At 52.5% G+C, this 18,709-nt stretch overlaps 1 protein-coding gene across 1 annotated transcript in view; it reads left to right on the plus strand.

The window, feature by feature from the left end:
- Positions 1–18,709, plus strand: part of KIF6 (kinesin family member 6) — a 425,073-nt gene that overhangs the window by 400,237 nt on the left and 6,127 nt on the right. Inside the window, exons 17-21 of the mRNA XM_037146181.2 lie at positions 4,996–5,080; positions 6,754–6,889; positions 7,849–7,946; positions 16,740–16,847; positions 18,172–18,278. Coding sequence (XP_037002076.2) covers positions 4,996–5,080; positions 6,754–6,889; positions 7,849–7,946; positions 16,740–16,847; positions 18,172–18,278 — 534 coding nt within the window. The remainder of the gene's footprint in view (positions 1–4,995; positions 5,081–6,753; positions 6,890–7,848; positions 7,947–16,739; positions 16,848–18,171; positions 18,279–18,709) is intronic.

The raw sequence follows: 18,709 nt of genomic DNA on the forward strand, positions 1-18,709 counted from the left end.
TCTTTCAGAATAGTGTAATCCAGTAATTCCATCCCAACAGAGTTCATCTTGATTTTTTAAATTATGGAGTCTTTCACACGACAGTTTATTTTAGGTTTTTATTGACTGAGTGACAGTACATGTGTTGTCTTTGTAGGAGATTTCCACTGACGGCGCTTAAATCAACCTTATCAATAATATCATTCTGTTCCAGTATGTAATTATTGATTACTTCATTTAAATTATGTGACAAAGACCAAATGCTAATTTGTCTGTCAATTCTTCCCTGATTGTCTTGGGTTTTGCTTATTTAGTTGCTATAGCGTTTACCAAACAAATGCTTATGGTTATAAATATTTTGATTTAAAAAAGAAGGAATCATGAGGGAACGCACAGGCAAATTCTAACTCAGTAGGTCTGGGTGGGGCTCAGCTGCCTGTGCTTGTGCAGACTCTGATCCCCATGTGCACCCCCAGCTGAGGGGCCCCAACCAAAGAAAGGAGATGTTGCACACCTCAGACATTAGATAACTGCACAGGAGAGTCTGGTGTGTGTGTGTGTGTGTGTGTGTGTGTGTGTGTGTGTGTGTGTGTGTGTGTGTGAAGAGGAGTTGTAGTGATCTCTCTAGTGCCCCTGAAATCACACCAGGTGGGAGGGGCACACAGAAGGCTGGCCTTCCTGGCCAGGCGCCCATCCTCCGTGTGCTGCCAGCCCCTGAAGACCTGACACTGCCGAGGCAGGGCCAGCCTGGGACCACGTGTGCCCTGTTTGAAGTTTCAGTTACTATTTCACAGCTCAGAGCTTCCTCCCAGTGTGACATTCAGATCCACAGCCGCCTGCATAAAGCCCTTCCTTCTTGCTTTTGTGTTGCTTTGGAGCCGGCTGCCCACACAGTTTCACAGTGTGACCTCGGAGGCCACTCAGGGCTGTGGCCTCCTGTGCCCCCGTCCCAGCCAGAACCCCACGCTTGAAAGGAGGGCTCTGTGTGCTCCTGTCAGGTGGCTGGGGGCTCCGTCTCTGGCAGCAGTCCCGGCGGGCACAGAGACCTACAAAGCCCAAACACTCTTTAGTAACTCCCTCCTCCTCTGTTCTGCTCAGTGCTTTTATTCACTTCCCTTTGAGTTCCCAGCCCCTGTTTCTCTTCAGAAAGGCCAAGCAGCCGAAAGCATCAGACGCAGCCAGGGGCTGTCTCCTGGTGGGGTTACAGTGCATTTCACTAAGCAAACAGCAACTTTGGCAAGAGCCCCTTTTGGTTGTCATGACGAGGCAGATGGCTTGTGTCCTGGGGGTATGCTGTGCCCTCATTCTGGCTGCCGCGGTTCCGTGCCCCAGCTTTCTCTCCTAGATCATTGACAGGTCTACAGCATGCTGGCGCCACCTCACATTAACTGTTCTTCAGTTTGAAGTAGCTTTGTCTTGCTCAGCAAAAAAACCCACTCGGCTTAGCTACCAAAGGAATAGATCAAGCTATTCCTCTACTCAAAACCCTCCAGCCTCTGGTTTCTCTCAAAGCCAAAGTCCTTACCATGACTACAAGGTCCTGTATGATCTGGGCTCAGTTTCCTCACTGGCCTCAGCTCCCACCACTCTCCCTTGCCTTGTGTGTGTGAGGGGGGCAGGGGTCAGAGAAGAATGGAGAAGTAGGAAGAGGGGTTTTAGTGATCTCTCTCACATGCCAAAATCACGCCAGGGAGAAGGGGCCACACTCTGACATACTGGCCTTCCCACTGTTCTCCCGATGCACCAACAGACACGCCTCAGGCCCTTTGCACTTGCTGCTCTACTCTCGCCCCTGAATTCTGCACGCTGTTCTCGCTCTTCATTAAGGGCTGTGCTCAAATGTCCCCTCCTCAGAGAGGCCCCTGACTTCTTGCCTAACATGGCTGCCCTCCAGCCTGCACCCAGCTTTCTCTTTCCTCACAGAAGCTCTCGGCCCCTGGCACTCCACTGTAGACTCGGCTTGGGGGTAGTTCCATGTCTGCCCTCCACAGTAGGCTGCCCTGGCACAGGAGTGGGCCCACATCAACACTCATAAATGTTTGTTACATAAGTGAATGGATGGCTGGTCCCGGATTCAAAGTCTGGCTCTGCTATCTGGTGGCTTTATGGCACTGAGCAAACCACCTGGTCACTCTGAGCCTTTGCCTCCTTGTCTGGAAACCGGAGGTGATGATATCTGCTGGCTAGAGTGACAAGAATGAATGAGGTAGCACAGTGAGCATGGCCAAGGGCATGGCCCCTACACAGTAGCCAACATCACCTTCCACTCTTCTTCAGCTGCCTGCAGAACGCTCTCCTTGCCCTAGGCCCCTGGTGCCCTCAGGTTTCCAGCACACCCACAACTCTGATCTGCTAGGGGCACCTGCAAGATGCTCCAGGAAAAAACAGCCAGCCACAGGGCGGGGCAAGAGCCCCTCTCCTGCACAGGGCTCGGCCCCTGAGCTGGGGCAGCCAGCCCATCTCGGCCTCTGCCCTCCCTCTGCCATGCCCGAGGCCCCTTGAGACCACCTGGGGGCGGGGGACACTGGATGAGACTCCCCTGGGCAGCCCCAGGAGCCCAGCCCCCAGGGTCCAGTCGTGCAGTGTGTGTCTGCAGGACGCCCAGCCAGTCACCACAGAGCAGGAACTTCACTGAATTTCTCAGAGGTTGTCTTGGTGGGGTGCTCAGATGTATTAAAAGAAGGAAAGAGATTCACAGCTTTTGTTTTTAAGAGGCTGGAAGATATATTTGCCCATTTCTGAAACTGTTAAGAGAGGAAATACTCTGTCCATTTCAAGTCCTACCATTATCAGTCCAATGCTAGGACACTTTCTTCAGTTTCTCGCGTCTGACATTCTTCAGAGGACGAGGGCCAGTGACCACCGAGAGCGCTGAGGGCGCCCTGCCCGTGAACAAAGTGGGCCGGTCCCTGCCGTGGGGGGCTATGCTTGGGGCGCGCGGCTACACGGACGGGCAGTCTGGCTCCTCGGGGCCAGTAAAATGCACCAGCGTGGGTGACGCTGTGGTCTTCTGCTGGGAAGTTTAAGAAACAGCTCCTGTGTGTCAACAGTGGGGTCAGACGCTTGCTCCGTCACTTTACAAATGACAGCTGTCACTTGACCCAGGGATAGAAAGCAACAGGGACCTGGAAGATAAAGGACAGAATCCTAATCTGTCGAACACACTTAACAGTGAATCAGGTAACGACAAAAATGGCAGTCAGAGGGGAAAACAAACACTGACAGAGTAAGGGCCTCTCAACAGGCCGAACCCCAGTAGACCGGCACGTTGCATTTGGGGTCAGGATGACAATCACACTGAAACAGGACGTGTTTTGACAGCTCCTCCTATCATATGAGAAGTGTTTCCACCCCTCAAGCCTAATAATGGCCAATGACAAACTGACACGGCCAAGACAACGACAGAGCGGCTGGGGAGGCTGCCTGGTGTGGACATGCAGCTCTTCAGAACCAGCTCTGCCACTCACTAGCTGTGTGTCCCTGGGTTCGTCACAGCCCTGTCTGAGCCACCCAGTCTAACTGGAGTGAGATGGTAACGCCTCCCCTGCTTGGCTGTTTGAGAATCGACAGGAAGATGTTTGGAGCACCCGGCGGGACCTGGCCCAGGGAAGGCACTCGGTAAATGGTCAGTTAGTGACGCACCTGCTGTGGCAATAAAGAGCATGAACCTTTACCAGCGAGGAGAGCCCCTCTCTGCCCTGTCCCTCTCACACGTATGGGAGTGTTAGGTCCAGATTTAGACTCTGGACTTAAGATCAGTTAGAAAGTCAACTGTCACTGAGACCTTCGATGAGCACAGAGTCAGCCTGAGATTATCGCTCCAGACACGTGGTATTTTGTAGTTGTTGTTGTTAAGATATTTAAAGAACCATCACATTAGGAGGACATGCTATAATGTTCCAAAGATCCAGAATAGAGGTGAAAAGAAGTTAGTGTGGCAGGTCTCAGCTCATAGAGAAAACAGGGCTGCCCACAACGAAATGTGCTATCATAGGAGTAGTGAGCTCCCCACCACTGGAAGTAAGCATTTAGGCAGAAACCAAATGGCCATGCATCAGAAATGTCATAGAAGGAATTTCTGAATCCAAGACCCCTGCAATCAAACAAACCCATGTGGCCTTGTGCAAGTTAACCTCTCTGGCCCTCAATGCCCTTCTCTGTAAAGTGGGTACAAAAACACCTCAGATGGGCACTAGAAGGATTAAGTCTGGTCGTGTCCAGAGAAATCGCCCAGCCCATAGTGGATTCTGCCCTGCATGGAGTTGAAAGCAAGGCCTTCTCTGAGGCTAAAAATGCAGTGCAGCCCCACAGAGACTCCTGGGAGGGTAGGCAGACCTCACCACCCAGCCAGGAAAGAACAGGTTCCAGACGACCCCACCAGCCAGAGCCGGCAGCCCGGCGACCAGCTGTGGGGGTCACCACACGTGGGGACACAGCCCTCCCCTAGGCCTCGCCACAGGCCTGTCACCCTGTCTTATGGGCAGCGCATCGGAGTGTGGGTCCCAGCTTTTGTTGCGGTGCCTGGATGAATCAGACTTGGGAACCACTGCTTTAGAGAGAAGTCAAAGCCAGAAGCCTGCAGAATTCAGCCCCTCAGCTGGTGCAAAGAAAGACATGAGCTGGTTTAACGATGTCTTCTTGGTTTGCAAAGGGCTCTGCACCAGAGGATGGGGAGATGGGAGCTCGCATCTTCCCTGGGGACTCCAGAGGAAGTGAGTGAACTCGATAGCAAAAGGATTAGTATCGACAGAAGGAAGAATCCTCTTCCTGTGACGGACATTGGGCGTGAGGACAGCTGACCAGTAGAGTCACAGGAGCTTCGTGGGGGCTTCCATCAGAGCAGGGGCCACCATCCAGAGGAGGGGGCTGAAGTGGGCTCCCATCCTGAGGCCCCGGCAGGAACTCACAGGGTTCCCTTTCATCCATTTGGCTCTATCTTCTGCCTAAATATCACATTTTTCCTTAGCTTTTCTCCCCCTTTGAAGTAAACCATGAGCATTGATCTCCCTTCTCCAGGTATCTCTGAAAACATGGCCGCACCCTCGGGGCCAGACCAGATGGAAGAGAAGCTGCGGTCACAGCTGGAGGAAGAAAAAAGAAGGTGCCCTTTCTCTTCTCCTTGCCCACCCTGCCCCCAGCCTCAGAGGGTTCCCAGGGAGACTGGAGCTGCCTAAGGTCCAAAGAGTGGCTATGCCCCGATCACACCTGGAGCTTCCCTGGGAAGTGGGCCTAGCAGCTGGATCCTAAAACAGCTGGAGAAGTTGCTGCCTTTGAGCGGGAACCCTGGGATGGTGAGGTTGGAATGGAAGCAGACGTATCAGGAAGGGAGAGCCCTTTGCAGTTGGCCCCCACCCGGGCTCAAGGTTCCAGGCTGACACTGCAGAAGCAATCAACCTTGTCTACTGCTGCCATCTAGGGGATGCAAGAAGTATGACCACAGAGGTCTGCCTGCCTGACCCGTGTCTTAATCTGCAAGGCATCCTGAGGACACCGTACCCCCCTGTAGCCATTTCGGGTCCCCACTGATTTCAGTTACAGAGTGAGGAACGTCAAGCCTACACAGGCACACGGCCATCACTGGTACACACCATGGTCACAGAATCTTGCTTGTGACTAACACCCCCGTCAAGCTTCTTAGTTCATTCATTTGTACATGCATTCAGCAAATGTTTGCCCTTTCCTCCATGCCATGGAGAGATTTGGGGAGACCAAACAAGTCACCTCCTTGCCCTCAAGGTGCCAATGGTGGTTTTGCGACACAGGCCACCCCTAGGCTTGCTAGGCACGCACCCTGAGCAAACCTGTCCACCCTTGCCCCCACACCACACACACACATACAGCCCTGCCATCCAGGGGTGAGAACCTGGTCCCCTGCAGCTGGCGGTCAGGTCGCTCCTGATAACCGTGCGCGGTTTCCTCCTGCCAGCATCCTCCTTCCAGAAAGCCTGCACTGGCCTCCCGCACGGCTACTGCCCTCCCGCACGGCTGCTCTCCACTCCCCGGGTTCACCCCCAGGTGTCCGCTGCCCCCCTCACTCCATTTACTTTTCTCAGTTCCTTTCCCATCCACCCTTCTGTGTCTTTACTGTGCCCCATCCTGACCCCTTGGTCCTCACTTCCCGCCTCAGTGTCGGCTCAGTGCCTCCCGCTGGACGACTTCTGACTCACCGCAGCGTGCCCCACGCCCACATGTGCGTCCCCACGCCCACATGTGCGTGCCCACGCCCACTAGTGCACTGACAAGTGCATTGCCGCTTCTGGTCCTCAGCACGGGGAGGAACCAGTGGACTGGGAGGCAGTGAAGACTGTGCTTCCAGAGCCAGACGACCTGGGTCCCCACCCTGGCCCCTCTCATTGTTACCTCTGTGTCATGGAACAAGTTATAATACTTACCCTCTCCATGCCCGAGGTTCCAAAGCTGTGCAGTGGAGAGGATGCATTACAGTGTCTCCTTCATAATCCTGTGGAGAGGATTGAATGAGCGTATGTGTGTCCAGTGCCCAGAGCAGCGTCTGCCCCTTCGCAAATGCTCTGTAACGGTAGCTGTCACTCTGGGAGATGGTTGTTCATCTCCCACATGGAGGCCCATGGGCCCCTGGACAAAAACGCCCAGCTCTGCTTCTATGTGGTGGGAGGAGAAACCCTGGCCTCGGTGGGCAACTTTAGAGTCCCTTTCACCAGCACAGTACTGAGGCACAAACGGGCAGCTGACGGTCCATGGACAGCCCTCCCTCCCACCAGTGATTTTCAAGACTCTTCTCTGACGCCACTGCAGGTATAAAGTAATGTTCACACGCCTGAAAGCCCTGAAGGTGGAGATAGAGCACTTGCAGCTGCTCATGGACAAAGCCAAGGTGAAGCTGCAGAAGGAATTTGAAGCCTGGTGGACCAAGGAGGCCAGCAGACTGCAGGTATGGGTGCCTGGCTGGGCCCCTTGCTGCCCTAGCACCCATCCTCCTCCTGGGGCCCGGGGACCATCAGGGCAGCTGGGGAGAGGCAGACAGCCCCCACGGGGCTGCCAGGGGAAGAGTGTGGGGGCTTCAACTCCCAGGCCCATGTGCCCTCCGCCCCAGCTCATGAAGAAAGCCCTTGTTTTAGTAACAAGAAATGCAAAGGTGTCAGCTCCATGGGTGCTCTGCCCCACAGGGTATCACTGACCTAAAAGGGACCAGGTGACTGCAACAGGGATGATGGGGCACCCTGCTCCTGACGTGCCAATTCTGTGCTGCCACTGAGCAGTTTTACAGCCTGGGGCTGCATCCTGAGTGGGGCCGAATCCTGAGTGGGGCTAGCTGGAAAGCAGTGAGCCTCATCAGAACATGGGAGGTGATACAGAATTGTCCCGTGACAGCATCCTGGGGAGACAGGGAGGGAAGTGAGACATGAACCCCCACTCTCTCATGCTCTGGGCGTTCTGCCAAGACCCAGGTGAGCTGCGGTGAAGCCTCGTCCACCAGCCCTGTGTGGAGACACACAGGTCCCAGGGTGTGTGGCGGAGCTGCTCCTGGCATGCAGTGGGACATCTCTCCGGAACAAGGGAAGCAAAACCAGAAAGGACTTCTGGAGAATTGTTGGACCACGTTTTAAACATGTTTTCCTAACTACAGAAAGTAATGCATGCTCAATTTGGAAAACTTAGCCCAGAAAAGCACAAGGAATAAATCGCTCATTACCTATAACCGTGCCACCCAGTCAGTGTCTCGGTGCCTGTCACCACACACATCACCACGCCGACATTTCCTCCTTCCCACCTGTGCCACATATGCTGACTTAACAGCTGGTTTTCCCCCTGGGAACTAAATGAAGGGCATTTCCCATGTCATCAGATTCAGGTTGACACTGTGAATGAAACTCCTTCTTGGGCCAACAGGTGAACTCTGCAGCGGGGAACCCACTCAGCCACACGCAGCCTCTCCCCCAGGTGCCTGAATCTCAGCACGAAAGGCCCCAGCTTCTCTCCAACAACAGGTAGGAAGACAATTCTGCTGACAAGGCCAGAGGGCCCCGAAATGGCTCCTTCCTGCCCTTAGCCAGCTCTTTCTGCTCTAAATGGTTATAGGCTGTAGGGTCTGTTCACTTTCACCATTAGATCGTCTGTGAATACGCAGGCTTTTCAGGCCTGTCTGAGCACAACCTCTCAGGCCTCCCCTTACTCTGACAGCCACAGACGCGCTGCCATGGCAACAGGAGAAGCAACTGACCACATACGCCCTGGTCTTGCCCTGAAGAAGGGTGGAGAGGAAGGAGAATAAGGGATCCGTGTGGGAGGGGGCGGGGGAGAGGGACGGGCGGGTGTCGGTGGGAGGGCAGAGGGGAGTCGGCCCACCAGGATCCAGGGGCTCTCTGGTAAAGACTGTCCAGCACAGAGTGAAGACAGAGGTGGGCAGCCCCGGTGAGGACGGCAGCCCGGAGCCGGTTTCCCCAGTGATGGCACCACCCAGCAGGGGCACCACCCCCCTGCTCACCGCCTTTTGAAGGCAGGTCTCTTCTGGTGCCATCCGCACCCTTTTCTCTTTCCAACCACACTACTCCGGTGGCAGAGTCGGTGACGTGTGCCTGGGCCTTCGCCAGCCCCCAGTCGGACATTCCTGGAAGAGACCAGGGCAGGAGAGCAGCCTCTGCCTCCGCCGCCGCCAGGAGCGATCCTCTGACTGGGTTTGGGTAGGGGCTGAGCTCTCTCCCTGGAAAGGAGGGGGAGGGGGCAGGTGTCCGACAGTCTGCTTGATGCCATGTGATGGGAACGGCTCTCCGCTTCTGTGGTCTTCTTCTCAAAACCCATAACCCCGTCAGATCATGAGGAACACGGCAGGCAAGTCCCAATGCAGGGACAGTCCACAAAATACCTGACCAGTTCTCCTCAGAGCTGTCAAAGTCAGCAGACACGGGAAACGTCTGAGAAATTGTCACAAGCATGAAGATCTGACGGAAATACCCCAAAACTCGCACGTGGGTATTCACAGAAGCTTCATTCATAATTGCCCCAAGACGTCCTTCCAAGGGTGAATGGATAAACAAATTGTGGAGCATCCAGGTGATGGAATATAACTCAGTGATAAAGAGGCAAATTATCAAGCCAAAAAGACATGGAGGAAGTTAAATGCATGTTACAGAGCAAAAGAAGCCTGAAAAGGTCTGAAAAGGTTACACACTGTATGATTCCAACTGTGATATTCTGGAAAAAGCAAAACTGTGGAGACAGTAAAAAGATCAGTAATACCTAGGGGGTGGAAAGAGGGTAGAAAGGATGAAGAGGAGAATGCAGGGGAATGTCTTTAAAGATTTTATTTATTTATTTATTTATTTTTAGAGAGACGAGAAAGGAGGGAGAAAGAGAGGGATAGAAACATCAGTCCGTTGCCTCACAGGCCCCTAACCAACGAGAACTGGAAACGGCAACCCAGGCCCGTGCCCTGGCTGGAACTCGAACCGGCAACCTTTCCCTTTGCAGGACAATTGTCGATCAACTGTGGTCCCCTGGGGCCACAGGGGATCTTTAAGTCAATGAAACTGTGCTGTGGGACCCTGTAATGGTGGGCATGTGTTATGCATTTCTCAAAACCCGTGGAACACACAATGGAAAGAGCAAGCCCCTCTGTAAAATCTGCTTGATTTTCTATAAAATTTCCCTAAAAATAGGCCATTAATGAAGAGTAAAAGGCCATGTAGGTAAACAGCAGTGCTGCCCTGGGCCGTGCAGGCAGCTGGCGTCTGCACCTCTCCTGTGCCTTCCCCCGGGACCTGACAGCCTCTGGGGCACTTGCGTTTGCAGCCCTGCACTCCTGCCCCCTGCCCCCTTCCCTGCGGAGGCCCCCTCCCAGAAACCCCAGGACTCCCCAGAGCATGCTTGAAAAACACACATCGAGCCAGCCAAGAGGCCAGAGCGACCCCCGGTCACTGCTCTGGCTCCACTCTGAGCCCCTCCTGTGTCCCCCACTGGAGAATAAGCTCCCTGACCGATTGCGAGGCTCAGAACTGCTGGGTGTTCCCCGGGCTGCCTGATCTCCGGCATAGCTCCTGCTGGTGGGACTATCCTGCCCAATGAAGTCCCATCTCCAACCTTTCTCTTCTTCCAAAGACAATGAACGAAGGGAGAGGGTGTGTGTGCACTTGCGATGAGTGGGCTTGTCAGGAAAGACCCAGCGAACACACCCCAGGGCTAGGACGCAGAAATAGACTGCTCCTGCAAAGTGGCGTGCAGAACCCTAGATTTCAAATGCGCATGCCACATCGCCGTGGGAACTTTTCCCAACTCGCTCCCGGAGTGCCACGCAAGCCCTGTGAGGGCTGCTGCTGAAGAAAAGTCCCTGGGGATACGGCTCTCAGGTGGGCCCTGGGCCCATCATCTGAGGTGGTCCAGTTTTTAGCCCTTGTCAGGAATAACCAGTTGTCCTGAACAGTGTTTGTTAAGATGCCTGGACTGCACATGGTCAGCACCCCCAATGCTGTGGCCAGCACTCCCACAGCAGGAGTTCGACACCAAAAACTACAGGTGGAGGTGTTATAAACAGGCAGGTGAGAGGGAAAGAGCTCTGGCCAGAGCTCGGAAAGGGAGAGGCCTAGGACGCCCCTCTGACAAAGAAATCGCCTGCCGCCTGCTTTACCAGGCTGACTGGGAGGAGCTCACAGAGCTCTGCCTGGTCACTGTGGCGTCTCAAACATCGTCTGTGAACATCCGAGTGGAGGGCTAGCCGCTGACGTCCTTAAATTCCCCAAGGAGACAACATTGACTTTCTTGAAATAATACCCCCTGCCGTTCACCAAGGGCTCCCTGGCCCAGGCACTGAACAAATGTGCAAAGTATGTACTCTCATTGTGCCCAGCTTACAGGTGAGAACGCTGGGCTCTGAGAGATTGATTAGCTTGCTCAGGGTCACCCAGCTAATAGGTGCTGAAATGGGATTGGAACCCAGGCCAGCCAGCATCTGGCCGCCCCCCACTCCACTCCTCCAGTCGATTTCCATTCACATTAATGACTGCCCTTCAGGGGCACATATACCTTCTGTTGTTTAGTGGGAGGTGGCATTTTCCTGCTTATATTCTGTACTGTTTCATACCAATGTGCTTTCTTTACATTCTTTCAAACACCAGCCTCTCCTGCTTGGAACCTCTCCTCTCTCAGTGTGTCCACATTCTGATTTTCCTAAGGAGCCAGGGTTTGCAAAGAGCCAATCTGTGCTCCCCTCGAAGGCCAGCTTCTGGCCTGGAAAGCAGACTGCCCTGTTATCAGCCCCACCACCTTGGTTGCGAAACCTGAAAATGAATCCCCTTGTTGCACTAGTGAGGAAACTGAGGCCCAAGGAGAGGGCGTGATGCTTTAAACTCTGGTTAGTAATGTGAAGAGCTGCAGCTTTACTCCAGCATTTCAGACTCCACGATGAGTGGCATTTCTTCCTTCCTTCCCACTCCCTGCTCTCCACTCCCTGCCTCTCCTCCTTCCTCAGCTTCACTCCTCACTCCCTCCATTTTCCCGTTCTTTCTTTCACTTTGTCACTCTACTCATCTGCATGCCCATCCCACTTTCCCTTTCTCCGTTTTTTCTTCTCTCATCCTCTCTATGCTTCTTTGCCCTTCTGCCTTCTCCTTATCAGCAAAGGTTGCCACTCTTTGTTGCTTGTCTATGTGTTCTTCACCAGGCCCTCGCCTGCCAGCTCTCTGAGAGAGTGCCCGCTACAGACTAGGTCTAAGAACTAGTGCTGGATGTGATATCCTTCCGAAACCAGCTATGAGGACCGCACTCCTGCTCCAGCACCCACCTTATTTGAGAAGTAGGACCTATGCTGGCTCGGCACTGCTGGGTATTCCAATTCAGGATGATCCCTGGATGCGCTTGCTAAGAGATCTTTAACCTTGAAGTTCAGGACCTTGGATTTCACAGGTGCCCAGCAGATCACCAGTGGTCACCTCCAAGAGTCCCTCCATTTAGACTTTCACAAAGAGTGTGTTAAACAAATCCTCATCAGAGGTCTTTTGAGCAGCAAGCTCTTGGGCAAGCCAGCTTCCCTCTTTGGAATTCCCTCTGTCTTCTGTAAGATGCATCAGGGTCCCTTTGACACTGTTATTCTATGAGCAGATAAATGTTCCAGTGCCACTGAGGAGCTGCCAGAGCGAGAGAGTGAGTCCGGCTGGCTGTCTGCACCTGAGCTCCAGTGTGGCTGCTGCTGATGGACTCGGTGTAGGACAGGGGCTGCCCCTCGCTCCCCGGGTCTGGAGGAAGCCCAACATCATCACTTCCCCAAGGATGCTCAGGGCCAATTACACTAAATTCACAACACTCTGATTGGCAACCCAGAAGGTCTAATTATAATTAATATTGCTTATTAATTTTATTAAGAAAGATAATTAATTCTGATGGCCGATATGTTCCCTCCAGAACACATGTCAACATGAGAAATTAATTCAGTGTCAGAGGCAAGTTGGTCAAGAGAAAGGATAGAAGCATTTGCAACATGAGGGTTCAGAAACCGAGCCATAGCATCCGGCGACACTGGAGCAGCTTAGGAACAGAGGAGTGACTTCCTTTAGGAGCCCCACGCCTTTGCATTGTGCCATGCTCCTGCATGAGCTGGTCGAAGCGCCAGGCTGGGCATCTGGGCCTGCAGGGGGGCCTGGCATGGTGTGGTCACAATGCCCTTCTGCCCCGCCATGTCCATCTCTGCCCTCTCCCACCCACTCCCAATTGGCCCCTGTGAACACTCCCTGGAATCATAGAAAAGGCTCCCCTGGGAAACCATCAAGCTAATGAAGCATTTGTGTGCTAGTGACTTGATCTTACAAGATTTGCTATGGCTTCCAAACTGACCTGGACGTGCGAAATGGAAAGCTCCTTCTCCTTCCCTTCTCTTGGCCTGCAGGGAGTACTCTTCAATTAGAGCTTTGACAATTGACCCCATTCTTTAAAAAAAAAAAAAAAAAGTGTGCACAGCCTGCCACCTAGTGGCTATCTCTGGTTCTGCAGCAGCCCTCATCATACAACAGATCTTCAACTGGCCCACTCAGTGGAGAGTCTCTGGGGTGCTGGGAAATAAGCATCAGGGGGAAGAAGTCCCAGGTCTGATTTACGTTCCTGTTTGTTTGAACCACAGCCCTGAACCTGTGAAGGGCAGGCCCAGGGTAAGAAGGCCTGAGGCTGGAGGAGACCGGAGAGGGCAGAGGCTGGAGCTGGGGAAGGGGCTATAATCAGGGGTGAGTCAGCATCACGTCAGGCCTGGGGAGTTCCTTGGACTCTTGGTGCAGGCTTGGCAAAGCTGGTGTACCTGCTTCTAACCATGGGTTTGAGTGTTCCCATTTGTAAAAGGAGGGTTCTGAGCAGGTAATTTTTTAGATTTCTTCCAGCTTTGTTGTGCTGTTTAGGTGAGACCAGCTCCAAAGCCATCAGGAAGATCCCATCCTGTCACTGGCATCTGGGACAGCTCTGGCCACTGGCCCTTTGTCTCCCAAGGGGTGCTTCTGGGTTCTGCTATACCCAACTAAGAATCCAAGGTAGGGCCCTTGCACCAGGTAGCCTAGTAAAATAGACAAAAACGTATCTGTGTGAGCTGCTGGTTCTGACTCCTCACTCAGGAAACACAGCTGGCCTCCTAAGAGCAGCTGGTGTGGCCAGGGATCAGCCATGCGTCCAGCGTGCTCCCGCAGAGCACCAGAGTTGGGTCCGGTTAATATCGCATCGAGACTCAGAGCACGGGTCCTGAAGCCCGACTGAGTCACATTAGGCCCAGATTCTGCCACTACCAGCTGCGTAACTTTCCAAATTTTTTTAACCTCTTTCAAAATTTCTTAAACCTCAGTTTTCTCATGTATATGGTAGGGATAATGAGGCTGTTGAGAGGATTAAATGGCAGGATGTTTGCAGAGCGCTTTCCCAGAACCTGGTGTGTAGATGGTGTCTATAAATGACAACTGTGATCTTGGCTGTTTTTGTTCAGTTTTCATATCCAATGCATGCAATGCTCTAACATGAAAATTAATGTATGAACCAGTGTTCTGCACTGAATGTCTGTGCCTGCCCCTGCTGCACTAAAATCCATATGTTGAAACTCTAACTTCATTGTGACAGTATTTGGAGATGGGGTCCTTGGGAAGGGAGCAGGTCATGAGAGGAAGCTCACTCTCTTTCTGGGTAAGGACCCAGTGAGAAGTGAGCGGTCCAAAACCAGGAAGAGGGCTCTCAGCAGCAGACGGCCACCACGCTACGCCCTGATCTCGGACTTCCGGCCTTCGGGACCGCGAGAAGTAAATTTCACCCAGGCCCTGGTTCTTTATTAGAGCAGCCTGACCTTACTCAAACAGAAATTGGTACCGGAATTGGGGTGCTGCTTATAACGAACACCAAAAAATGTAGAAGAAGCTTTGGAGCCAGGTGATTGGGAGAAGCTAGAAAGTTTTGAACTATACAACAAGAAGTAGCCAAAATTATCATAAAGGTACTTTTTTTCCCTCAGCTGAGGAATATGTTTATTGACTCTTTAAAGGGTCAATAAAGGAAGGGTCAATAGAGAGGAAGGAAGGGAGAGAGACCGACACAGGCAGAGAGAGAAACATCAATGGAAAGAAACATCTATCAGTTGCCTCCCTACGTTCCCTGACCGGAGGTCAAACCTGCGACGTTTTGGCACACGAGATGACACTCCCGCCAACTGAGCCACCTGGCCAGGGCATAAAGGGACTTTTAAAGGCAATTCTGAGGAGGGCTCAGAGTGGAAAGAGAAGAGCTGTCGAGAAAGCTTCCATCATCTTCGAGAAGACAAATAACCATGTTCAGAATGTTGATAGAAATAGGGATGGATGGTAAAGGCCATTCTCATGAGGTCTCAGACAGAAATGAGGAGCATGGTATTAGACAATGAAGAAAAGGCAATCCTTGTAATAAGGTGTAAAGAACTTGGCTGAGTTGTGTTCAAGTTCTAGTGTTCTGTGGAAGGCAGCACTTACATGTGATGAAATTGGATATTAGCTGAGGAAATTTCTAAGCCAAGTGTTGAAGGACTGGCTTGGCTTGGCTTCTCCTGACTGCTTATAGTAAAATATAAGAAGCAAGTGAACACTTGAAGTTGAGATTCTTAAGCAAAAAAGAACTAGAATGTAAAGACTTGGAAAATCTCAGCTTATCATTATTGCAAAATATAAGGAAGTGTCTTCGGAAGAGAGCACCAAGGGTGTGGCCAGGTGACCATAGGAGATGAGTGTAGGTGTGACCAGGGACTCAGTAGCCACCCCAACAGGAACACTGACAGTGTGAACTGAAGAGGAGGAGCTGGGCAGGAATGAAGGCAGGCCGTTGGACTTCTTGGACTTCACAGGATGGGACCATAGAGCTATTCTGCTGTGAACATGCGCTATTCTTTAAGGCAATAGAAGAACGACCCCAAAGGTGATTCGGAGACCTTCAGAGCTGCCCCTCCATTTCAAAAGGAGGGCCCACCGACTTGCTTTCCACAGGCCAAACAGCATCTGCCCAAAGCTGGAGTAAAGCCGGCGCTCAGCAGCACCATGAGAACGTGACCCCCTGCCCAGCAGAGCCTGGATGGCCTCCACCCCAGTGGATCCAGAAGGCGGGACCTTAGCTCTAGTGAGTCTGAAGTGCAGATCGTCAAGCCAACAAAGATTATTCTCAAGCCTCCAGAATCCAGGGGAGGTTGCCTTGCTAGGATTTAGACTCCCTGGGCACCCATCACCCTCCCTGATTTTCTGTTTGCCCTTTTGGAAAGGGAATGTCTATCATGTGCCTGTCCCATCACCATGTTTTAGAAGCACGTAGCTTGTCTGGACTCACAGGTTCACAGCTGGAGGGCAGTTTAGCCTCTGGACAAACCAAGAATACCCTGGATCTCACCTATACCTGATTAAGTGAATTTAGATGAGACTTTGAACTTCAGATTTAGAGTTGGTGCTGAAACAAGTTAAGACTGGGGGGGGGGCTAGTAGGATGTAATGAGCGTAGTTTGCAGGTGAGAAGGTGGAGTATTATGGACTGAACGTGTCCTCTGAAAGTATATACGTTGAAACCTAATCCCCAGGGTGACGGTGTTTAGAGACTGGGTCTTTGGGAGGTGATTAGGTCATGCGGGTGGAGGCCTCCTGAATGGGATTAGTGCCCTTAAAAAAAGAGGCCAGAGAGGTGCCTCCCTCTCCTTCCACCACGTGAACGCAGGTGAGTCTGCCATCGGCTCTCCTGAAGAGGGCTCCCACAGAAACGCAGCCACGCTGGCACCCTGAGCTCGGACTTCCAGCCTCCAGAACTAAGAGAAACAGATTCCTGTTGTTTAAGCCACCCAGTCTGTGGTATTCTGTTACAGCAGCCGGAACTGACTAAGACATCTTTTGCAGCTGAGGAGTCTTGGCCCACTGTCTGCGTCAGCTCAGGCTACCATAACAAAATCCCATAGGCAAGCTTAAACTACAGAAGTTTATTCATGTCTCACAGTTCTGAAGGCTGAAGAAACCCATATCAATGTCAAAAGAGAGTCTGGTGAGAACCCTATCCCTGGCTTGCAGGTGGCTGCCTTCTTGCCACGTCTTCACGCGATGGAGAGAGCACTGGTCTCTCTTCATCTTCTTATAAAGACACCAGTACCATCCTGGGGACCCACCCTCATAACCTCATCTAAACTTGACCACTGCACAAAGACCCTACCTCCAGACATCATCAAAGTCCGGATGGCAATAGATGAATTTTCAGGGGACACAAATTCAGTCCATACAGTCCCTAAATAAAGACACTGAATTTCTCTTTGTAAGCCTCCTCCCATACCTTGTCCTTTGTAGGTCTGTTTTTTACAGTGATGTGAGCGCCAGGAAAATCCTGCCCTCACCTTGCCCCACCCTGTGCAGCAGCCCGGAGCAGACCAGCACTCGAGCCTCCCTGGACAACAGGTCTGTGGTCTCCTCCTCCCTCTGCACTTGTGCCAGCCCCTGCTGTGGGCAGACTGGTTGAAGTCGTCAGTCTGTTTCCCCCCCCAACCTGAGGAGCCCCTTGTCCAGGGGCCACACAGACAGAGCCCAGGGCTGGTCTCCACTCTGCTGCCCGGAATCCCCTGGAATCTCTCCCAGTGTCACTGGGGCCCTGTGTGGGCAGAGACGCATCATGTCTTCTGTGAATAGATGTACATGGGGCCATTAAAGGAAGGAAGAGCCAGCCCAGGACAGTCCCAAAATCGGCCACTAACTCCACCTCAAGCAGGGAAGGATGCAGAGTTAGCAAGCCAGGCCTCAGTCCTGCGAGCCACTCATTCCAGGGTGAACAAAGTGAATCAAGCCTCTCCCGCGTGCCTGCTCTTTGCGCCTGGCAGACCCTACTCTTCACCCAAGGTGCCCAGGGGTGAATTCTACCAGGTCCTCCCCCGCCCCAGAGAGAACAGAGAAGGGATAGCCCCAGCCCAGCTCCCTGCCCCCCTGCTGTGATTCTGCTTTAGCACCTCTGGCTGAGTTGCAGCTGGAATGAGGATACAAAAAATTACTTGTGATAATTAATATTTGATTACATATAATCCTCACTGCCTTCCAAGGGAGTGGAGACTGTCACCTGCTGTGTGAGGGGCTGGGTGTGAGGATGGAGGCGTAGTAAAGCCAGGAGAGTACATTGCTCTGAATTTTCTGGAGGAGGATTTTATGTGAATGAGTTGGATGGAGAAAGGAGAGGGAGAAAGCCATACATCCCTCCCTTTGTAAGGGGATTTCTGCACTTCTTACAAATCTCATTGGCCAGAACCTGATCACCTGGCCACATATACTTGCAAAGGAACCTGGGAAATGTAGTTTTGAGCTATAGCAGCTTCTTTAGCTAAATATTATAGTTCTGTTTTTAAGGAGAGAAGGGAGAATAGTTATCTCTGCCTCAGGAGCAACTAATTAAGCCATAGAGGGGATGGGGACATACTGGGGAAGCATCCTAAGGCATATGACGTCTAAATTGGGTGCTGAAGAAGACAGGTCCCAGGTCAAATGGGCTTGCTTTGGGTAAATTGGAGGGCAAGGGGAGGGGCGTAATGGTGAGGGGATGGAGAGACGGTGAGAACATCTGCATGTGAAGTTTCGCTGTGGCTCCGCACAGATACGGGGGAGGGAGGGAGGAGGAGGCAGATTCATTCTCAGCATCCCGGGCGACATCGGGGCACTGAAAATGAAAAAGCACTTTGGAAAGGTAGGCGCTGAGCCCAAACACAGGGTGTAGTAAAGTGTGACATGTGGCTGTCCCCAGCATCCCTGAGAAGCCAGTGTCGTCCATCCCTCTCACCGGAGACAGCCAGACAGATTCTGACATCCTGGCATTCATCAAGGCCAGACAGAACGTCCTGCAGAAGAAATGTAAGTGCACCTTCCTCCAGGGCCACAGGGGACTGCACTCTGCTCACCTGCCCTGGGACAGGTGAGGGGGGAGGCTGGAGGAGGCAGTGAGGTGAGAAGGAACGAGGAAGCTTCCTGCATGTTCCTGAAGCCACAGGACTGGCCTTGCGGTCACTTCCTTGTGCCTGGACTCTGCATCCTCCTAGAGAAAGCCACAGGGGACAGTAACAGAAACCTCAAGCCAGGTGAAGAGCGTGAGCAGCCCAGCCCCACCTGCCCTGTGTGGCAAAGCATCTCTTCCTCTTCCAGGTCATCAGCTCTCTTTAATCACTGTCCCCAAAACCACCTCTCTTTGCCTGGGGCCTCGCCAAACAGAGGAGGGCTGCGAGTTTGGGTAACTTATGGAATCCCTGGCTAGAAATATCGGTCTCCTGCTGGAGAGTGGATCTCGC

This window comes from Artibeus jamaicensis, unplaced genomic scaffold (genome assembly GCF_021234435.1).
Source record: "Artibeus jamaicensis isolate MK-2021 breed Jamaican fruit bat unplaced genomic scaffold, CSHL_Jam_final contig_1803, whole genome shotgun sequence".
Classification (NCBI taxonomy): Eukaryota; Metazoa; Chordata; class Mammalia; order Chiroptera; family Phyllostomidae; genus Artibeus; species Artibeus jamaicensis.